The sequence below is a fragment of the Sturnira hondurensis genome, unplaced genomic scaffold (genome assembly GCF_014824575.4).
Source record: "Sturnira hondurensis isolate 20B ecotype Veracruz unplaced genomic scaffold, ASM1482457v3 Scaffold0007036, whole genome shotgun sequence".
Lineage (NCBI taxonomy): Eukaryota > Metazoa > Chordata > Mammalia > Chiroptera > Phyllostomidae > Sturnira > Sturnira hondurensis.
In genome coordinates, this window is record NW_028079667.1 from 854,515 (window position 1) to 875,844 (window position 21,330).

At 39.6% G+C, this 21,330-nt stretch overlaps 1 protein-coding gene across 2 annotated transcripts in view; it reads right to left on the bottom strand.

Annotated features, from left to right (window-relative positions):
- Positions 1-11,239, bottom strand: part of SDAD1 (SDA1 domain containing 1) — a 28,841-nt gene extending 17,602 nt beyond the window's left edge. For both annotated transcript variants that reach the window (XM_037050964.1, XM_037050965.1), the window contains exons 1-8: positions 11,002-11,239; positions 8,425-8,529; positions 7,631-7,729; positions 5,058-5,168; positions 2,586-2,657; positions 2,402-2,502; positions 1,590-1,647; positions 911-985 (exon numbers count right to left, since the gene is read on the bottom strand). In XM_037050964.1, coding sequence (XP_036906859.1) covers positions 911-985; positions 1,590-1,647; positions 2,402-2,502; positions 2,586-2,657; positions 5,058-5,168; positions 7,631-7,729; positions 8,425-8,529; positions 11,002-11,091 — 711 coding nt within the window. In that variant the 5' untranslated portion in view covers positions 11,092-11,239. The remainder of the gene's footprint in view (positions 1-910; positions 986-1,589; positions 1,648-2,401; positions 2,503-2,585; positions 2,658-5,057; positions 5,169-7,630; positions 7,730-8,424; positions 8,530-11,001) is intronic.
- Between the last annotated feature and the right edge of the window lie 10,091 nt (positions 11,240-21,330).

Genomic DNA, 21,330 nt, shown 5'->3' on the forward strand with positions numbered 1-21,330 from the left:
TGCACAGAGCCACAAAAATAAACATAACTTCTAAAATTCAATAAAAACACTCTTTCATGTGCACGAACAAGCACATATGAAGACTTTTCACTGCAGCACTGATTATTTTTGTATTTTCCTTTTGTATTTTCACTGAAGTATAATATACTGACAGAATGCAAATGTTCCTATTTGAAAAAAGAAACTGGAAACAAATATTTATCAACAGGAAAATGCCCAAACTATAACACATTCACACTCAGAAATATTATGTAAAGGTTAAAGGCATAAGACAGATCTATATGCACTAATGGAATAAGATCTAAATGCATCGGTCAATCTGTACACACATGGACACAAAGGAAGCAAGTCGCCAAACGGTCGTATATTATTTACATATATTTAAAAAAACCCTACTGCACCTGTAAGACAATATACGCACATATATAAATAAATGCAAGGGGAAGGAACTGGAAAGTGGAGATAAGAAAAATTGTTTTTAGCCTTCTAAATTTTAATACAAAATATTTTTAATAAAGAAAATTTCAGAACATTATATATCTTCATTTCCCCTTTAAAGATGCCACGCTACCACTCCTCTCTACTACCCTGAACTTCCAAGACGTTGGCGCTCACCTCAACAATAGGTTAGGGGCAATTCTCATTCTAAGTTTATACAGTGAGATGTAGGCATTACTTTAGAACTCAGGAGGCTCAGTGAATCTAAGTTTTACTATTTACTTAACCAATCTTAGTGCATTTAAGTGACAGATTCCAAACAATCAAATCTCAGCACTAAAGAACTCAATAAAGGATAAAGGCAACACGTAAGCTTCTTTCTAACTTAAACAGTCATAGATTTTATAATAACAAGAGCAACAATGAAATCTGATTAAATGTAAAATTCAGAAGCATCTGTGATTAAACCGACCTCGGATTCCGAGTCACTGTCCTGTTTCTCCTCTTCATCTTTCCCGAGGAAGAATGTCAGAGCAGCAACTAGTATCTAACAGCCAATCAGAACAAAGTCAGTGACTCATACCACCTTATACCAACAATGAATACTCCTGTCTACTCTACACATGAATACACACTAGAATCTGAAGAGAAAAAATACAGAAGTTATGGGATTTGGGCTCATTTTGTTAATTAGAACATAATGTTTTTATAACATTTCTTGTCCTAAAATATATATAATTTAAAAAGCCTTTAGATAAAAACATCTAGGGTCTACACTTTAAGCAAACTGTCAAGAATTTCCACACCCTCCACACACAAAAAGTGACCCTTTTAAATAGAAAGAGATCATATTCTTGAATTTCTTTCAGCTGTGTCTCAGCCCAATAAGAGAACAGTCAAGAATTATAGGACAAACACAAATGCCAAAGCTATTGTTTAATACACAGCATTTAAAAAACTCAAAATACTTTTGTCTGACTCCTCTAAAGCACACACTGGTGAACCAGGGAAGCGGCCTAAACACAGAGAGCACTGGTAACATGAGCTGTGTATCTGCACACTCCCTCTTCCTCACATACCATCTCCTTCACCCCTGTCTGGAGAGCAGACAGTGGCACACAGTGCCTTCACACAGCCCTACAGACACTCACCTTGGTGACTTTAGAGAAACATGCAGTTGTGATCACATTGACAGTTTTGGCATCGTTCCTGGGGGAACACAAATGAGTGTTTTAATGACACAGGAACCTACTGAAGAGAAGTGAAACAAAAAACGCAGAATAAAAACTATTAATATAGCAAAATTCTAACAGTAAAAATTCATGCTAAAGAAAAGGCAGAAGGAATTATTATAAACTATTAAAAGTGATTGTCTCTGGGTAGTGGGACTGTCAATAATACCTGAAAAAAAACTTTTCCAGCTTCTCCAAGTTTTCTGTTGTGATGTATACTACTGCTTTTATAATTTAAAAAAAATGAGTAAGAAAAGCAAAAGACATGAGATGGAAACACTGTACCAACAAACCAAATTCATAAAACATTACATTTTACAAAAATAGGCTAAATTGTCTTGAAAATTTTCAGAGTGGCAAAGTGGAAAGAGCACAGATTTCGGAGTCAAACAGATCTGGTTTTGAATTTCAGCTCTGCCCTTTATTATCTCTGAAGTTTAAGTGCTATGTACTTCAGTTTCATTGCCTATCAAATGAGAATGATTCCAGAGAAGCCGCATTACTTTGTTCTGAAAGATGAACAAAGTAATACAAAATGTATGTGCTCAGCAAATGGTAGCCCTTGTTCTTGCTAGTTATTTGGGTTGTCTCTATTTTTACTTCTGACTTCACCTATAACAACTATAATAAAGAGCTCAAGATCAAGAAAAATATTTGTGTATATGCTCTGTAGTAATTAGAAACAAACAAAAGGTTCTATTTCTCAAGAGACAAATACATGTATATATTACCAGATGTTTCTTCGATAGAGTTCAATCATCACATCCAAGGATATCTTGGCTGCAGTTGCATTGCTGTCTCTTAACATGGTGTACATGAAGTTTTGCAACACCTAAAGAAAAAAAGGAGAAAGAAGCCTTAACACACTCACTGATGGTACCATGCTGCAAACAAGGAAAACAAAAGGGTACTTACTACATTCACTTTATTGTTCTTGTGTTTTGCATTTATATTTTTTATATCAGTCACGATATGTGTATATAATGTCTAAGGAAAAAAACCAAAAATATACACATATTAACCAACATTTCAAACTTTGATTAATTTGGAGAAAAGTACAAATGTTTAATTGGATTTAATATTATCTACTTTTCCTTTTATCACAAGAGACCAGAAGCAAAACAAAAAGCAGCACCTAAAATGCAAAAGTAAAACTGCCCCCAAAAAGGTTAAACATGGAGTTACCATATAATCCAACAATTTCCTGCTTAGTTATATGAGGTCTGTCCAGAAAAAGTCCAGCCACTGTCAATATGGTAATGGTTTGAGCCATATTCATATAACCTGGCAGCCAAGGAGAGTGGACTGGATTGAACATGCACGAACAATGACGACTTCACTGTACTGGTCAATGACGGTGGCAGACACTGTTGAGTGAGCATGTGTACTGTGTGGCCATAGCATTTAAAATGACTGAGTGAGTAGAGCAATGAATATACATCAAATTTTGCGTTAAGTTGGAATATTCCTCCATGAAAACTATTCAGATAATCCAGAAGGCTGCAGTTATGGGCGACTGGTGATTGGCAGCTTCATCACAACAACATGCCTGCTCATGCATCATGACTGGAGCAATTTTTTGGTGAAACGTCAAATCACCCAGGTGACTCAGCCCCACTACAGCCCAGAATTGGTGCCCTGTGACTTCTGGCTTTTCCAAAACTAAAATCACCTTTGAAAGGGAAGAGATTTCAGACTGTCGATGGGATTCAGGAAAATATGACAGCGCAGCTGATAGCGACTGTGTGAGGTCACCAAGGTGCCAACTTTGAAGGGGACTGAGGTGTCACTGACACATGTACAATGTTTCTTGTACCTTTTATCTTCTTCAATAAATGTTTCTATTTTTCATATTATAGGGCTGGATACCTTCTGGACAGACCTCATATACCCAAGAGAAATAAAACCATACTTCCATACCAATATTCATACAAATATTCACAGCATTACTCATAAAAGCCAAAAAGTGAAAACAACTCAAATGTCTATTAGCTGGTGAATGAATACACAAAATGTAGAACAACCATACATAGTATGGAATAGCATTTGGCAACAAAAAGGAATGAAGAAATACTGACACACCCTACAACATGGATAAAAACCTTGAAAACATTATGCTAAGAAGCCAAATACAAAAAACTACATATTTGCAAACTCTGTGAATATACTAAAAACCACTTTAAATGGATGAATTGCACATGGATTTCATGTCAATTAAATTGCTCTTTTAAAATAAGAAGTCTTGGCTGGTATGGCCCAGTGGATTGAGTGCTGGCCTATGAATTGAAGGTCGCTGGTTTACTTCCCAATCGGGGCACATGTCTGGGTCATGAGCCAGGTCCCCAGCTGGGGGCATGTGAGGGGCAATCGACTGATGTTCCTCCCTCGCACTGATGGTTCTCTTCCTCTCCTTCTACCTCCCTTCTTGCCTCTCTAAAAATAAATAAATAAAATCTTAAAAAAAAAAAAAGAAAGGAAAGTTGTGCCCTGGCCACTGTGGCTCAGTTGGAATGTCAGCCCGTAACTGAAAGGTTGTAGGTTCAATTCCCGATCAGGCATATTCCTAGGTTGTGCATTCACTCCCCATTCCAGGCACATGAGGGAGGCAACCAACTGGTGTTTCTTTCTCCCTTCCTCTCTCTCTAAAAGCATTGAAAAAATGTCCTCAGGTGAGGATAAAAAACAAAATTTGCTCCATTTATCATCGGTGTCCAAAATATGCTCCTACAGACAACTTTTATCCCACAAGTTAGATGGAGTACAACTGCTCAAATCAAACAATGGCAGTCTCTAAGCACTCTGAAAAAAATTATTGTTAAAAAATGTGAACTCAAGCTTTTTTTCCTTAAATTTCTTTCAGAAACCTTCAGCTTCTGATCTTACTTATATAAGCAAAGTCACAAGGAAACAGTAATAAAAAAAAAGTCAGTGTCTTGGGGGCTAAGGCTGGGGTGGTTATGGCTGTGAGCGTCTGGTCTATGCTGATTCAGCGAGTCAGTAAAGTACAGTGGAAAAGTGCTTGGGGTCTGGAGCCCGCTTGCCTGGGTTCACGAGGATATTCCTGCCCCACCACTCAAAATCCACGTGAGTCTGGGCAGGTTACTCTCCTCAGCCTTTTCATCTATAAAATACTTCTACTACCACTACTACTAATAATGAACTCTATATAATTCTGCAAGTGACCAAGTGAATACAATGCAAAAGTAAGCATTCGGTAAATGTTTAGCTACTACCACCATATTGCATGCACACAACGGTTGATTTTTTTTCCTATTGAAATTATTCTTATCTGGATCCAACAATGTTAAGCATCAAGAATTCACTCTACAAGTTGTATGTCACTGCAAGGAAAAATGATATATGAATATAAGCAATTTTGCTCTTTACCTTTCGCAGCAGCTTATCATGGCAACGCAGAAGTTCAAAGAAGAGTTCTAGCAAACTTGTAGGATTGATGAGATTTTTATTTCTCAGCAAGATCAAAGCTTTGCAAAATGTCTTAGGAAGGAAAAGAAAACACAGTATAAGGTAATGATAAAGTTAAGATAAGAAAATAGAGCATAATGTCTCCTACTAACCAGACGCCATTCTAGGCATCAGAACAGAACAGCAATCTGTGTCCTCAGAACCTCACACACTGCGGGTGCAGCAGAAGAGAGGACAGACAAGCAAGTTAGCACATGAACAAGAGTATCTCGGATAGTCAGTGCCACAAAGGAAGTAAGACAAGGTTGTTGTGGCTACTTTACACGGGAGGTCAGCATACAAAAAATCCCAGTGATCATTGAATCCAGAAAGGTAAGGTGGGGTAACGAGAACATAATACACTAAAATGGAATGATCAATGAGTTTGTGACCTACAAGGCATTCTTCTGAAGTATTATCAGTACTGAGAATGCCGAACAGCAGTTACAGCACTCTTGTAGCCAAAATTTTCCCTCTGCTTCTCTTCTCCATTAGACGAAACAAATAATCCTTGGAGAATAGTTAATTCCAAGTCTTAGGGCAGGAAAACCAAAGAGTTTGGAAGTGTTTCTGCCAGAATGCAAAGATGCTTTCAAAAACATCAGGGGCACTGCTGAGAAAAGCAGCCTCCCACGGGCTAGGCGGTGACAGTTTTAATGTAAAACAGTAAAAAGAGCAATGCTTTATAAAGAAACCAATAAAAAGTATATTAAAAGGTAGTTACACTGTCGAAGAAAGAGTAACATGAAAATTTCATTTTACTGATTTTATAAATAAGTTAATGTACATGGGTATTTTCTTTCTTTCACTAGAAATAGTCTGCTTCTATCTGTGTAATGAAGAAAAACTTACAAATGATTCAAAAAATCCTAGAAAAATAGCAAATACACCAGGTACAAAGTAAATCCAGACATTAATAAGACTGGTGGCCACTATAACAGCCAGTTAAAAGAAGGACCCTCCAAGGTGTTCTAAATGATTCCTCTAAAATGTAATGCTAATTACACAGACTAAATCGCTTGTTTCCTAGCAAAGAAAATTTCTAATTATTGTTCTAAAAACCTACCAATTATCATACTATAAAGAAACATGCACACCCCTCTATTTATTTAATAATGCCTGCAGACCAGTCTGGTTTGGTACTGTCAGTCACACAAAACTTACAGAAAATTGTCTATCACTTGGGAAGACATTAAGTCTCCATACTAAAAAATCTCAAATCCACACAACCCAGAGGAGCCTGAAAACGTCCACAACTTAAGTCCTCCAACTACCGGTTTGAGTTTGAAGCCTCTGGGGTGGGGCTGCCAGGTCCTAGTCGACAACTCCAAGCCTGCGACCTTCATTTGTCTGAGATCATACTCTTTTTCTTTCGGGCCTAATCAAATGAAGTAAAATCTTAGAGAAGTATAAACAAAGTTGCATACATGGACTTAGCATTTTTTTAAGTTTTGTCATCCTAATATTTATATAAGTTCTACTTGTGGTAAAGGTATTTGAAAAGCTGATGCATAAAATTTAAAATGCAAAAGGCTGAATCCCTGGAAGCAGACTCCAATTCAATACAAAGGCTTGTCTGGGTGTTCTCTATGCTAGACAGGAACTAAGGCAGCAGGAGAGGGCAGAGAAAAGAAAAGCTGAGCACATGTCCCTGATTGGAGAGCTTTAGTTTGAACACAGAGAGGTCCTGGAGCACAAACTGCAACACCAAGTGGGGCCCACCCTGAGGGAAGGGGCTGGGTGTCCATACCACTAGGTCGGTCAGGTACTGGCTGTGAGTGGCAAGGGCAATCTCCCAGGTGAGAGGTCTTTCAGGTGGGGGAGGACAATACTCCAGAGAGAGGGCAGCAGGGGGCCACTGGGTGGGGGAAATGGGTGCCCTGGCTTTGTAAAGAGGATTTGGGTCAGGAGCCAATGTCAACCACGAAAGTGACAATGTTTAAGTGTTCAAACTGGCTATTTAGTGGATAAATGTATTAAAATAAGCAGTATACAAACAGTAAGTTATAAGTAAGATTCTTCATGCACATGAGATTTGAATGAGTAGAAGGAATCACCTACTCAAAAGAGGGAAAAGACCCCCCAGGAAAGTTAGCATGCTGGAAGAACAGAAAGATGAGAGAAAGGAGTATAGCAGTAAAGATGATAAGATTAAAAAAAAAAAAACTAAACAAACAGGCTGGAAGGGACCTAACAGGCCTTGATGAGTTTAAGTTTTATTCTAAGTATAAATAAGAAGCCACAGGAGAGTTTTAAGAAGGGGGTGACATACCCTGTTTTACATTTTAAAGAGGGTTAGGTGAGAGGCTATTTTTATCTAAACACGTATGAAAACATGTATACAGAGCACTCATGTCTACACTCTAAAAAATACAGTGTCAGAAAATATAAATTATGTGTTTCTCGAGTACATGAAGTACTCCAGCCAATTTTCATCTATACACATACAAACAAACAACCACAGCACAAGTTATCAATACAAACACTGGCCCTACCATTCGAAGATCTGGATCCAAGACAGTGTGATTGTACGAGAGAAGATCTTTCAGCTCTTGAGGAAAGTTACTTAAATGTTCTGGGTAGCAGTGACCAACCTGTAAGAAAGCAAAGACTCTTCTGAAGTCTCTCTTTCTCTCCTATAATTCATGTGCATGTATTTCGGACTTTCTGCACCAGGAGAGTAAAGGCTGTTTCACAGAGGTAGATGGTTCTAAATCACATCTTTTTCTTCAACATGCCCATTTCTGTGACCCCTTTCATATTTCCTCTAGTGTTATTAAAATATGGTGACATAATTTAGAATCTATTTTTAATGAATTTGAAGAAAAAAAATAGTTTGAAAGTTTTGCTCTGGGTGGTTCTGTGAAAAGCTCTTGCAAAATCGTCTAACTCACCATGCAGAGAATGTAAAATTTGCAAGAAGGGAAAGTTAAATTTTTTAAAAAAATTTTTAAAGATTTTATTTATTCATTTATTTATCTTTAGAGGGGAAGGAGAGAGGTAGAGAAACATCAATGTATGGTTGCCTTTTGTGCGTCCCCTGCTGGGAGTTTGCATGCTGGGAACTGGCCTGCAACCCAGGCATGTACCCTGACTGGGAATCGAACCACGATCCTCTGGTTCACAGGCCTGTGCTCAATCCACTGAGCTATACCAGCCAGGGCAAATTTTTTAAAAAAAATAAACCTTCCACTTTTGAGTGGAATGAGGTTGAGTATTACTGGAAAAATAACCCTGCAAACTGTGTATAACAATTGGCATTTGTTTTATACAGAAACTGTCTTCTTACCTGTGCCATAAACATCACCAGCTCTGCCAGCTCTTTGCTGGGTTTATTTGGTTGTAATTTGAAAATCTCCACATTGGATTTGTAGTGATTATACTGTTGCAGAAACTGTAGAAAAATAAATTCAAGTTGGTCACCTTTTATTATATGACTTGCTCAATACAGAATGAAAAATTACTTAAAGTAAAAGTCCTTGATAGTGGCATGGAGAAAAACACGTAGCAAAGTGCAGAAACACTACCTCTTCCTTGCCCTCACACTTCAGAGTAAGTTCTGAAAACTATGCACACCATAGATCATCTAAAGATCCTTTCCTTTATTGTCAGAAATTTAGGTGATGCAGTGCAACAAACGGTGAAGCCAAAAGTCAAAAACTCAGATTCTGGCCCTATTTTGACATTTATCATCCAAATGACCCCTACTACACTGTCTCTGTATACAGAGCACTCATGTCTATGCTCTAAAAAATACAGTGTCAGAAAATATAAATTATGTATTTCTCGAGTACATGAAGTACTCCAGCCAAAATTCCCTTCTTCTTAAATACTAAGATTTATCCTGGAGTTATAGATAGGGTGTGTTAATAGCCAAAAATAACAGAAACATAGAAATAATGATAATAGCTTCCTTTTATTCAGCACTTGCTATGTGCCAAGCTCAGTGTACATGATCTCATTTAATTATGTTTAATTGTAACAACAACTCAACAATCTAATGCTGAAATCCCAGGCATCAGCTGGTTCCCTGCACCCACTCTCCATCCCTAGACCACAGCTTTGAGTGTGTCTGTGTCTGGGAGAGTGAGGGAAAGCGAGACAGACTGACACTATGAGAATGAATGTTTCTTTATATTATAAAGAGGCTAGTGAACTCCAAATTCATATATCCAATTACTTGTCTTATATCTCTGTTTGGATGTTTACCAGATATTTTAAAACACAACTCTTGATCTCCCCAACAAAACTGGTAGGCCTTCAGCTTTCTCCAAGAGCAGGACTTAAGATACAGACCTGCACACAGCCCCTACATACTTCCAATAAGACTCTTAACTCCCTATCACCACTGGCAGGAGTAAGGAGAATAACCCAGAGCTCAGTGTGCTTCTGGCAAGATCCTTACCCCACTTCTTCCCCACTCCCACTCCACCCAGCCATCACTATCTGCCTTCAGATGATGAGGGCATAGTCGCATCCAGTTTTACTTTCTTCACAGTCCTTACCACTCTACGTCTACCACCACTAGAACACAAGTGCAAGAGAAGAAGGCTCTCATATCTGTCTTATTTATCATGGTATCCCCTATGCCTAGAATTATACTGACACACAGTATGTAAAATATATGTGACTTTGCATATGTATTCACGTGAATAAAAGAGCAATTCCCTGAGGTAAGAATTATCTCTTTCTTACATATTAAAACAGGCTCAGGGATTAGTGCTCCCTAGTAACACAACTGGTCAACAGCAGGGTCAGGATTTAGAGCTAACTCTGAAGCCAACGCTCTTAAATACAGCACTCCAGACTCTCAACCACTACTTTGTCAATGGTTGTGTATAGGGCTTTACCCATCGTCGAGTCTTGCCTATATCACTCAATGTCTTGTATTTTTTCCTTACTCTTTATTTTCCTTGGAAAGGTTATCTATATACTGGTGACCTAAACCAATGAAACAGCTATTAACACTGTTAAAAAGCATTCGATTAAATATTTCTAAGTGAAAAGTTGGGGGAGGAGGGAAATGAGAAAAGCAATCAAAAGATGAGTAATTGTGTTATCCACTGAACAAATCACAATCTAGTGAAGAAACGGCACAAACCACTGCAGCAAATGCTTGGCAAATACCTCCTCAATGCCTGTCAGACAAATGAGTGTCTGAAGAACACATCTGCCAAATTAATATATCAAAACCATCACTTTCATTTTGTCATTTTTCGGCTCAAACACCTTTAATGTTCACAATTTGTATGAGGTCAGTATACAAATTCCTCCACAAGCTGGACTGAACCTAATTTCAACCACATCTTTTCCCGAAGCAAATTCTGACACCCCGCTCAGGTAAGCTTCCAAAGAGATTGAATCCTGGCTTGAGGAGATATACTAAGCTCCTGGGCCTGTTCCTTACACTAGAAAACGTCACCTCCTTCCCGACACAGCCCAATGCAAAGCGCAGGCTCTCGGAAACAGTCGGTTGAAAGCCTTCTAAGACACGATTCATCAAGTTTTACTAAATAACTCAAGTTAAGAAAAGAAAACAGAAACCTACATGGAAGTTGGACATTGGGGGAGATGTATCTGTCTATCTCTGTGAAGTCGGGAGATAAATCCTACAGCAAAATGAGATCTTTAAGGGTCTGTGGCAGCGGGGTCTACAGAGCAGGTAGGAAAAATCCAAATAGACAGCAAATTCCCAAGAGGTGGGGAAGGAACCATAAGGCATGTCCCTTCCCCATCACTTTTTCTCCTCCCGAAAATAGAACACGCGGCGATCTAGGATCCCAACTTCACTCCACGCCTCCCCAACCCAGTACGTGTCTCAACCAGTCGCGCCTGGGCCTCTGGCGTCGTCGCGCCGCAATCCCACCTCCTCCACGTAGGCCGGCGGGTCCCTCTTGATCAGATTCTGTAACTGCGGAAGATTGCTGGGCAGCTTGTTATTATTCCTGTTGGACATACTGGCTGCTGACTGGCTCCGCGAGGACCAGTTTTAAGAAAACCTACACCGCTGGAAATTAATAACCATCCCAGCTGCGGCCGGGAATCGTACTTCCGAATACGACCGGAAACAGCACATGGGACGCTCAGCAGGCGGCGCCATCATGGCTCTTACAGTGAGCTAGGCTACGGGAGCCTCAGAGTATCAAACTTACTTTCACGGCCGAAATGTTCTGTGTTGGAATTTACGATATTTTTACTTGTCGGCCGGCTGCGCTACTATGTATTGTTCCCGAGATATTCTGAAATGGAAAGCGCTTCTTCACGCGTTAATTTATTTCATCATCCCAACAAACCTGCGAAACAGATTAAGATTACTCGTTTGCTTCTTAAAAATTTTAATCCCACAGTGTATAGTTCGAAGCTAAAAATTTCTTTGGGAGTAGATAGTATTATCCTATTTCTATTCGGGGCGGGGGACGGGGAGGGGGAGCACAACGAGAGGCGTAAATTAGGGGTGCTTTGGGGGTATAATTTTAAAAATGGGTTTTTTTGTTGTTTCGTGTTGTTTCAACTCAGCGTGACCCAGATAAGGACAAAGAATGTGGACTGGAAAAAAGTGGAATATTGATAGATTTAAAATGCAAAGTAACCCTGTTGGCAGTGGCTCAATGGATTGAGCACCAGTCTGCAAATGAAAGGATCGCTGGTTCCCTTCCCAATCAGGGCACAAGTCTAGGTTATGGGCCAGGTCTCCAGTAGGGGGCGCTTGAGACGCAACCACACACTGATGTTTCACTTCTTTCTCCCTCCTTTCCTCTCTCTAAAAGTAAATAAAATCTTTAATAAAAATTAAAAAAATGAAAATGAATTTGTGCTTAAATATCAGATACTGTTATAACTTCTGTAAGTACTCTTCAGGCAGAGTTTTAAATTCAGATCCTGGTAATCTGAAGAAAACACATTTATACAATGTTACAGGGCAAAAATAAGTACGCAGTGAACAAATGTACAAGACAGGGTGTTGTTAATACAAAAATACACTTGATTACTCACCCTATGCTAGGCACGGTTCCAAGTACTTCACGTGTATTAACTCACTTAATCTTCAGAACAGCTCTCTAAAATAGATACTATAAGTACTCGCACCTCGTAAATGAGGAAACAGCCTCGGACAAGTTGCCTGTCTGAATTCATAGCTGATGAGGAAGCTGAGATTCCAATCCAGGCAGTCTTGATTGTATCTAGATAAGAAAGTAGCCTGACAGCTGTCAGCTGGTAACTAATCTGGAGTTAGTCGTTGGACAGTGGTGTTTTCCTGCTTACAATAAGCAATTTCACAGAACACCAACTGCAGTCAAGGTCATCTGTGACCCAGACAAAACAAGACAACTCTGATTACATCTGAGCACACACAAAATCAAGAACACTATGCAAAAACATGATTAGGTTTTCAGCTGCATTTGGAAAATGACTTCTTTTTATTAATCATTGAATGTAGTGCTGGTGTAGTTATTAAGAAAAGTAAGCAATAAATATTTTTAAAAACAACCCATTCATATACACAATTTTTCAAAGAAATTTGGTTACGTTGTATTAGTGAGGAAAAAAGCATTCTCAAAGCAAAATATGTTAGTTATTTAATATATTTCCTGTCAAAATTGTAAGCTTATATGCTATGAATACTCATCTTGAGTCACCAAAATGTGACTTGTGAATAAGGCACTCCGGCTATGTCATAAGCTTTTATTCACAATCTATACATCAGGCACTAGGGTAGGTGCTGGAAGTACAAAAATAAATAAGGCATGGGCATTTGCCCTGGAGAAACCCACAAATCAGTGAGGGATCCAGATAGATGGACACAGTTTAGCCCTGGCTGGTGTAGCTCAGTGGATTGAGCGCGGGCCTGCGAACCACACGATCGCGGTTCGATTCCCAGTCAGGGCACATGCCTGGGTTGCAGGCCAGTTCCCAGCAGGGGACTCATGAGAGGCAACCATACATTGAGACTTCTCTCCTTCTCTCCTTCCCTTCCTCTCTAAAGATAAATAAATAAAATATTAAAAAAAAACTCACAAATCAGTGAGGGAGACAGATAGATGGACACAGTTTAAAGTGAATTAAAAAGTTCTTACAATACATCAATGGAAGCAAGAGGACAAACCAGCCTAGAGGAATCGTAATGTTTCACAGGTTTTGGAAGCATTTGATTGAAATTCTGAAAGGAGAGAAGTTTTTTTCCGCAGGAAGGAAAGAAAGGCTTTCTAAATAAAGAAAGTAGCCTATATAAAGGTACAAAGGCTTGGAAAAAATCTAGTGGATTTAGGGGATGGCCAGAAGTTTGGTGTAACTAAAGGTTGGAAGGGGAGTGTGCATCACAGAAGGAGATGAGGAAAATGAGTTGGATGAGGCTGTGCAGCAGGCGAGGAAACGGTTTACATGCTAATCCAAGGAGGGCATGTAGATTGGCTCATTTTACCCCTAAACACCCTGATGGCAGTATTTTTTTTTGGTTTGTTTTTGACAGATTAAAAAATTAAGGCTACCCTGCTAGTAGGGCTTGGTTGGTTACAGTGTAGTGCCACAGCTAAAAGGTTGTAGTTCGATTCCCAGTCCGGGTGCATACCTAGGTTGTGGATTCAATCCCATGTCCAGGTGCGAGCGCCTGGGACCCCCTACCCAGACGTGGGTTCCTTCTTTAGTCTGGGCATACCAAGGAGGCAACCATCAATTAATGCTTGTTTCTTTCTCTCCCAGGAGGCAACCACCAATTAATGCTTGTTTTTCTCTTTCTCCCTTCATCTTTCTCTAAAAGCAATGAAAAAAAAATGTCCTTGGTTGAGGATTAAAAAAAAATTAAGGCTGAGAGTGGCTAACTGAATACAGTTAGCCCTCCAAGTCCATGGGTTCCTTATCCTTGGATTTGATCAACTGAAAATGGAAAACATTTGGGAAATAAAAGTTGCATTGTTGCTGATGTGTACTATGTAGCTAATTACATATGATGGTTTCATCTGTACTGACATGTACAGACTTTCCTGTCATTATTCCTTAAGCAACACAGTATAACAACAATTTACATAGCATTTACATTTTATTAGGTATTATAAGTACTACAGAAACAATTTAAAGTAATCAGGGGGATGTGTGTAGGTTATATGCAAATACTATGCAATTTTAAATAAGGGATTTGAGCACCTGTGGATTTCAGTATCTGCAAAAGGTCCTGGAACCAACCCCCTACGGATCCCGAGGGACAACTCTGTATTTGCAGTGACTAACTGAATATGCATTTTAAAAATGTTAATAATGGTTATATCATGTGCAATGTGATGTACATATGTTTAATATACATTAGCCAGATCAATGCCACATTCATTTCTACATTTAGTCTTAAATTATAAAAGTCCATTTCCATCTTTCTTGATCCCAAAGTTATCTTTAGCCTTAAGTAAATTATTCTAGAGCAGCAAATATCCTTTATAGCTTTGCAGAAGAGACCCTATTATAATTGTAGAATGAATCACAGTATTTTAGTTCAAGTGGATTAAAAATTTCTTTATTGGAGGAGTCTAGACTAGAAGGCTTAATTGTTTATTGCCCATCTTTCTGCACTAGATTATGAGTTTAATCCAGACTTTGTTTTGTTCACTGTCCCATCCTTTGCATTTGGAGCAATGCATGGCAATGGTAGGTAATCAGTTAATATTGGTTGAATGAATGAATGAACAGTCTCTAGTTTCTTCTTATCCTTAAATTGTGTGACTTATTAAAGTAAGAAATTAAAATATTTTAGACATCCACAGTCAAAATTTACCTCATAATCAGTAAGTGATGAACATGTGAATTCTAGTTATTGTCTCGCTTATTAGAGCTATGTTCAGAAAAGCCAGGCGTGTGTCAATACTTATCTAGTAAAAACATGTTTTTAAAAACTGTTAGTGCACCCACTAGAGGGAGCTCACGCTTTTTTTAATGAGAAAATCACAGGCTTTTAAAAAATGACCTCATACAAACTCGACAGAAAACTGTAGTAGAAGAAATGTTAGTTATTTTCAAGACAAGTTTAATTTTTATTGTTCTTTCTTTCCTCCACCCCCTCTCTCTCCAGCTTCATGTGAGTTTTGCCCACAATTCCATCTACCTTTCCTCTTTGTGGATGGTGGGAACTATCGAGTCTGCCTTTGGACAGACACATCTATCAACCCGAGCTCACCAGGGACTAGTGCCATCATCTTCCTTTGATTTGGTTTTTTTTTTTTTTTTTTTGCTTAAACCATCGTAGCCAATTTCTTAAAGTCAAGATTTTTCTCAAGAATCATTTAATGGTTTTATTTTCTATATCTTTACACTTAAAGCCTCAAAGCATGACATAATTTTAGTTGCCTTTGAAAGATCTCTGATAATCTGGTGAATAGACCACTGTACCGTATGTCATTATTTATTCTCATCAATGGGTAACAGACACAAAGGCTTCCCTTATCTTTTTGCCAAATTTCCTGGCTGTGCAGGATGAACCTGCTGCCATTCCCTGCTTTGTTCTGTGGTTACTACAAAATTAACTCAGACTACGGAGACTATTCATGTGATTGAGTCTGGCTATTCCTGATTTTCACTGGTATAGAAACCCATTAGGAAAATTCCTATCTTGAGACCCATCTCATGGAAAGTGTAATAGTCTGTGGCTAGTATATTTAAATTTTATTTCTAAAACAGGTCGATAAGAATTTGTTGTACCCTTTTCAGAAGACAAGTTACAATAGGGGGAGAGAACATGTAATGTGTATACACTCCCTATTTCTTTCTTTGCTTATAAGTCATGCTTGCTTGCTTTTTTTATTTCTAGAAATTATTAGGAAGAAACTGGTTCCCCGGTAACGCAAATGACATAAAAATTGTGGTGAGGAGTCCTCTAGGGTCCACAACCTCAAAGATCCTTCTTATTTCAGGAAATAATTAAAAGTGGTGTGCACACCTCTCTCCCCTCCCTTGGTTATACTGTCCTCAGGGACTCAGTTACAAAAGGAACAGCCTGCCTCCCCTCTGTTGTCTGCCCCCACCTGTGAGACCCACAGGGGTAACTGGACAATTAGAGAATCTTTAAAAAAAAATACTTTATTGATTTATTTCTAGAGAGAGGGGAAGGGAAGGAGAAAGAGTGGGAGAGAAACATCAGTGTGTGGTTGCCTCTTATGTGTCCCCTATTGGGGACCTGGCCTGCAACCCAGGCATGTGCCCTGACTGGGAATCGAACCGGCTACCCTTTGCTTCACAGGCTCGTGCTCAATCCACTGAGCTACACCAGCCAGGGCTAGAGAATCTTTTTTTTTTTAAAGATTTTATTTATTTATTTATCTTTAGAGGGTAAGGAGAGAGGGAGAGAAACATCAATGTATGGTTGCCTTTCATGCGTCCCCTGCTGGAGGCTCGCCTGCAGGGAACCAGCCTGCAACCCAGGCATGTGCCCTGACTGGGAATCGAACCACGATCCTCTGGTTCACAGGCCTGTGCTGAATCCACTGAGCTACACCAGCCAGGGCTAGAGAATCTTTTAAAAAAGTTTTAAATATATTTTATTGATTATGTTATTATAGTTGTCCCATTTCCCCCCCCTTCATTGCCCTCCACGCTGCACACTCCCTCCTCCCACATTCCCCCCCTTTAGCTCATGTTCATCAATTAGAGAATCTTACCTTCAAGCAGAGAAATGGAGCAATGTGAGAGCTATCTGGACATTATTTGGCATTGCATATGAGAATAAAGACCTTTTGGAGTCTTCTGATTTCCATCTCGTTACCAAAATAATTTAAGACCAGAGAAGTGGCCTTCTTACATTCTGGTGGTCTTAGTTCCACGTGGCAGTTATTTTAAAATATAAACATATTTAAAAGAGTACAGGAAGCATCACTATAAAAGGTGGCCAAGTTAAGCCAGCAGGTATCTACTAAGCAAAAACTATGGTATACTGGACAGACCATGAAAAGGGAGAATGTTTTGGGAGAAACCTTAGAGATCATAGCCTCTCATTCTTTTTTTCCCCAAATTATAAGAGAAAGTTTATTTAGAAATGTACAGGGGCAGTAGAAGTGAGCCAGCTGGACTGTGTAGGCTCAGGAAACAAGTTACAGAGGCAGAAGAAGGGCCCTTTGAGGTTAGGAGTGAGAAAGACAAAGATAATGTGCCCAGGGAAACAGGAGGGGGAAGGGAAAGGCCCGGCACGAGTCCTGGTTAGGCAGGAGAGCGCCTCCACACAGAGGCCGAGGTCTGGGTCCCTGGAGAAGGAGATACCAGCAACTTTTGCCTTTCTTTTCTCTCTTTCTCTCTCTCTTTTTTGCTCATCTGGGGGTGGTAAAGAGGAGGGGACAGGAAAACCACAGGCGTGCTCCCAAGAGGGAGAGTTCAGATCCTTTTTGGAAAACCAAACCAAACCAATTCTTTATTAAAACGGTCAACTTAAAACAGTATAATGAAGTACTATACTTAAAGAATGGGATTTCTTTATTTGTATAGCAGACTTTTAAAGGAAGTTATACATAATTTGACATCTTTCCCTCCACTCTTTTATCAATATACCCCAGTTCACGATCTTATTCACAGACTTCAGTTTGATTGCTCCTTTGTGATTTACGTACTTCCTTAAAATGCAGAGTCAAAAACCCTCCTTTAAATTTTCAGCTAACTTGGTATCAAAATGCCTCAGGTGTTCTCCTAAACTAGCAGATAATTAATTCCTTACCAGTACTGGAAGATTGCCTTTTTATCTTTCTCATCTTATTTCATTCCGTCTGTAGACGTGCCAGAATGGAAAGTGATAGCAACCCTAAAGCAGTGTATTTGCAATCTGTCTCTATATATTCGTTTTTAATAAGAAGGCAAATTTGCATTTTCCTAGGGGGAATAAAGAAATACCTCTCTCTTAATTAACTGAGATAACACTGGCATTTAAATTCAAAAGCACAATTTACAGATGAACTATGTTTACTGATTTCTTTACCAATTACTCTAATGTATAAACTTTGTTTATATACAAACTGCTTTCTGGTATAGCAAAATAATCTAAATTTTATTTCAGAGAACAGTTCTTAATAATTAAAGTCACTTTGTGCAGGGAAGTCACAGGAGAGGATTTCAGTGTGACCAGGAGCATTCTGGGATGGAATCGTGAAAAGCAAAACTTGAATATAGGTGGGTGAGGGTCAGATTGATGGGGTTGGGGCAGGGAGTTGTTGAGGGGAGCAGATGAATAATGGAGCAGAGGCAAAGCTGAGGGCAGAGTGAGCATGGTGAATTTGGATGATCATGGTAAGACTATTTGAGATTGACTTGGAAAGGCCTGGAAAAAATTGGGGTGAAGCATAAAATCAACTAAAAAATATAGATTAAGTGTTTCCTAAGTGCCAGACACTGCTGTAAGCACTATGGATGTGGTTTTCTGCAAGCAAGAAACTTAATGTTTATGATGTGATGGGGGACAGAAAATAACGATGTCAATATTCTAAAAGATAATTTCAGATTGCGATGGAGTTTGATTGATTTTTCTGATTGCGATAAAAGAGAATAAAACAGATGATAGCCAGAAGATTCTTTTAGGTAACATTAGAAGAGGCCTCCCTGCACGTAAGTTTATTCTTTTACTAGTTTACATTTACATTATTAGTATTACATTCCATATGGCTGTCTTAGCAGAACTATTTTAAAGCCACCTGCCCGTTTCATGAAGTTTGGCTTAGTTAGCAATCTGTTTTATAATCTTCATAATCCTGGTTGTAGTTTAGAATTAGCTGAAGAGGACTGTGCCCATGTTAGTAGCAACTCATCGTTGCAATGTGTAGAAAGTGAGTGACTGAAGGAGGCCACCTGTCAGCCCCTCCCCATTATGGAATTGGCACGTGACAGACGGCTGCCAGATAGAGGCATTGACTGAAGACGCCAGTATCAATTGCTGGGGTGGGAAAATCTTTACTTCCTTTTTTATTTGTTAAAGTGTTATATGCTATGTATATTATGTTCAAATATGTTTTAATGTGTTAAACATTATAAATGTTCTAATTTTATCCACCCATAGGGTGCATACACCCCACTTTGGAAAGCACCACACTAGAGGGTCTCGGAGAAGATGGCTATTTCACTAGGGGTGGTGAGGAAGGAGACTGAAGTGGCATTTACGCTGAAACTCAAACGATGAGGTGGGAACGGCCATGCAAAGAGGAATATTTCAAGTACAGGTGTATCAGTTAGGGAAGCAAAGCCACTCTGAGTGTTATGGAAATAAAGGATTTACTACAGGAATCAGATCTTACAACAGGTGAGGGGGGATCTCAAGAAGGGAAAGTCTGGGAGGACAGTCAAGGGACTGGAGAAAGATTCACTGACACAGCCCTCAGAAGCCCTGGTACAGCTGGGTCAATAAGAGCTCCTGACAGACATCCAAGAAGCCACGCCTGTCTAGCTGCCAAACGGGGCCTGCTAGGGGCCTGTGGGAAGCCACTGCTTCTCGGTAACCACAGCCTCTGTGAGAACACTTCCCAGGTCTGGTGGGGGCCTGGGACCGTGGTCGGTCATGAGGCCAACAGTCATGAAGACAACAGTCATGAAGACAACAGCCATGAAGACAACGTGAACACAGAAGAGAGCAAGGGGAAGCTGGAATCCGTGGAGACCAAGGTGTCTGTCATTATTTCTAATCAAGAGTAATGGCCACTCCTTCACTTCTCTTTCATGAATTTCACACAAGTGTCTCTTTGGCTAAATCTAACCTAGAATCACACAGGAAAGGGGATTCTGGGAAAGAGGTCCCAGCTTAACCAAGTGGATATATAGCACAACCCAGCCCAAGAGGGAACAGCATATGCAAAGGTGCTGAGAAGGAAATGAACTCAGTGTGTTTGAGAGACAGAAAGGTGAGGCTGGGGCTCAGTAAATGAGGGGAGGGAGCATGGTCAGGGAAGCAGGCATCGCTTAACTCATATATGGCTCGGTAGGCCGTGGTATGGTTGGTGTCATTCTAAATTACTTTAAATATATATTTTTTAATTAATTTATTTTTCAGAGGGGGGGGGGACGGAAAGAAAGGATGAGAAACATCAATGTGAGAGAGAAACTTGGATCAATTGTGCCCCGACTGGGGACTAAATGCACAAGTGAGGCACGTGCCCCGACCAGAAATTGAACTGGCAACCTTTTGCTTTGCAGGGCACTGCCCAACAAACTAAGCCACACCAGTCAGAGCTAAATTACTGAATTTTAAGCAAGGTGGTGGTATTCTGTGAGTTATTCTTTGAAAGGAGCATCCTGACTGCAGTGGATGGTGAGGAAGGAAGATGAAAGGGGCAGCAGGGAAAATAGGAGGCTGTTACACAGCCCCAGAAAGAGAAACTAGGGCCTGGACTTTGAGTATAAAATTATAGATATGGAGAACTGGTCAGTCAGGCTGTTAATCTCCGTTTTCCTGCACACTATTTTTTCAGTCCTAGAAACATCCTTCACTGCAAGGAAGGGGCAGCAGAGGTAAACAGTCAAGGGTGGAACTGATACTCCCTGCTTTGTGTGTGCCAAGATCTGCGCTGGATCTGCTTCTCACCACAGCCCTGAGCCAGGAAACTGATGCACAGGAATGCTGAACAGCAGATGTGAACCAAGGTCACACTGCTAGTAAGTGGTAGGCTTTTGATCTTAACCCTGATATCTCAGAATCCAGAATCTTAGCTCTGTGCACAGCATTCTGCTGTTTTTCAGGTTAAGGCCCTTATGCATAGTCATGTCCACAATCAACAGCTGCCACCTGCCCAAACATCTGGCTTCAAAGGTACCAGGCTGATACTCTTTGCCCAAACCCAACGTTCTTAGAGCCCATACTGCATACCTCCACCCCAGATTTCCTGCACTCTCATGCTTAGATCTTCATCGTAATTACTTAAGGTTTTATAATATTTGAATATACATACTTTTAGAATATGTAAAAGAGGACATTTTTGTTTGTTCCCTGGGTGTGTATCTCATTGGAATAGAATTATCCTTCTGGATTAGAAAATAAATTTCATGCCACATAAACTCTTATAAGTCAATGTTGTTATAAGGCATTGTTGTCACATTTTTCACAGACTGTTTTTCTGTCCCCAAAGAGCCTTTTAAAGGGTTTCCATGTCCTTATCTTAATTACACCTTATTTGAGATGAAAGCAAATGAATAAAGACATGTGAGAATTACTGTTAAGCACATCATAGTTGAGGTGTATGTTCAAGACAATAAAAAAGTC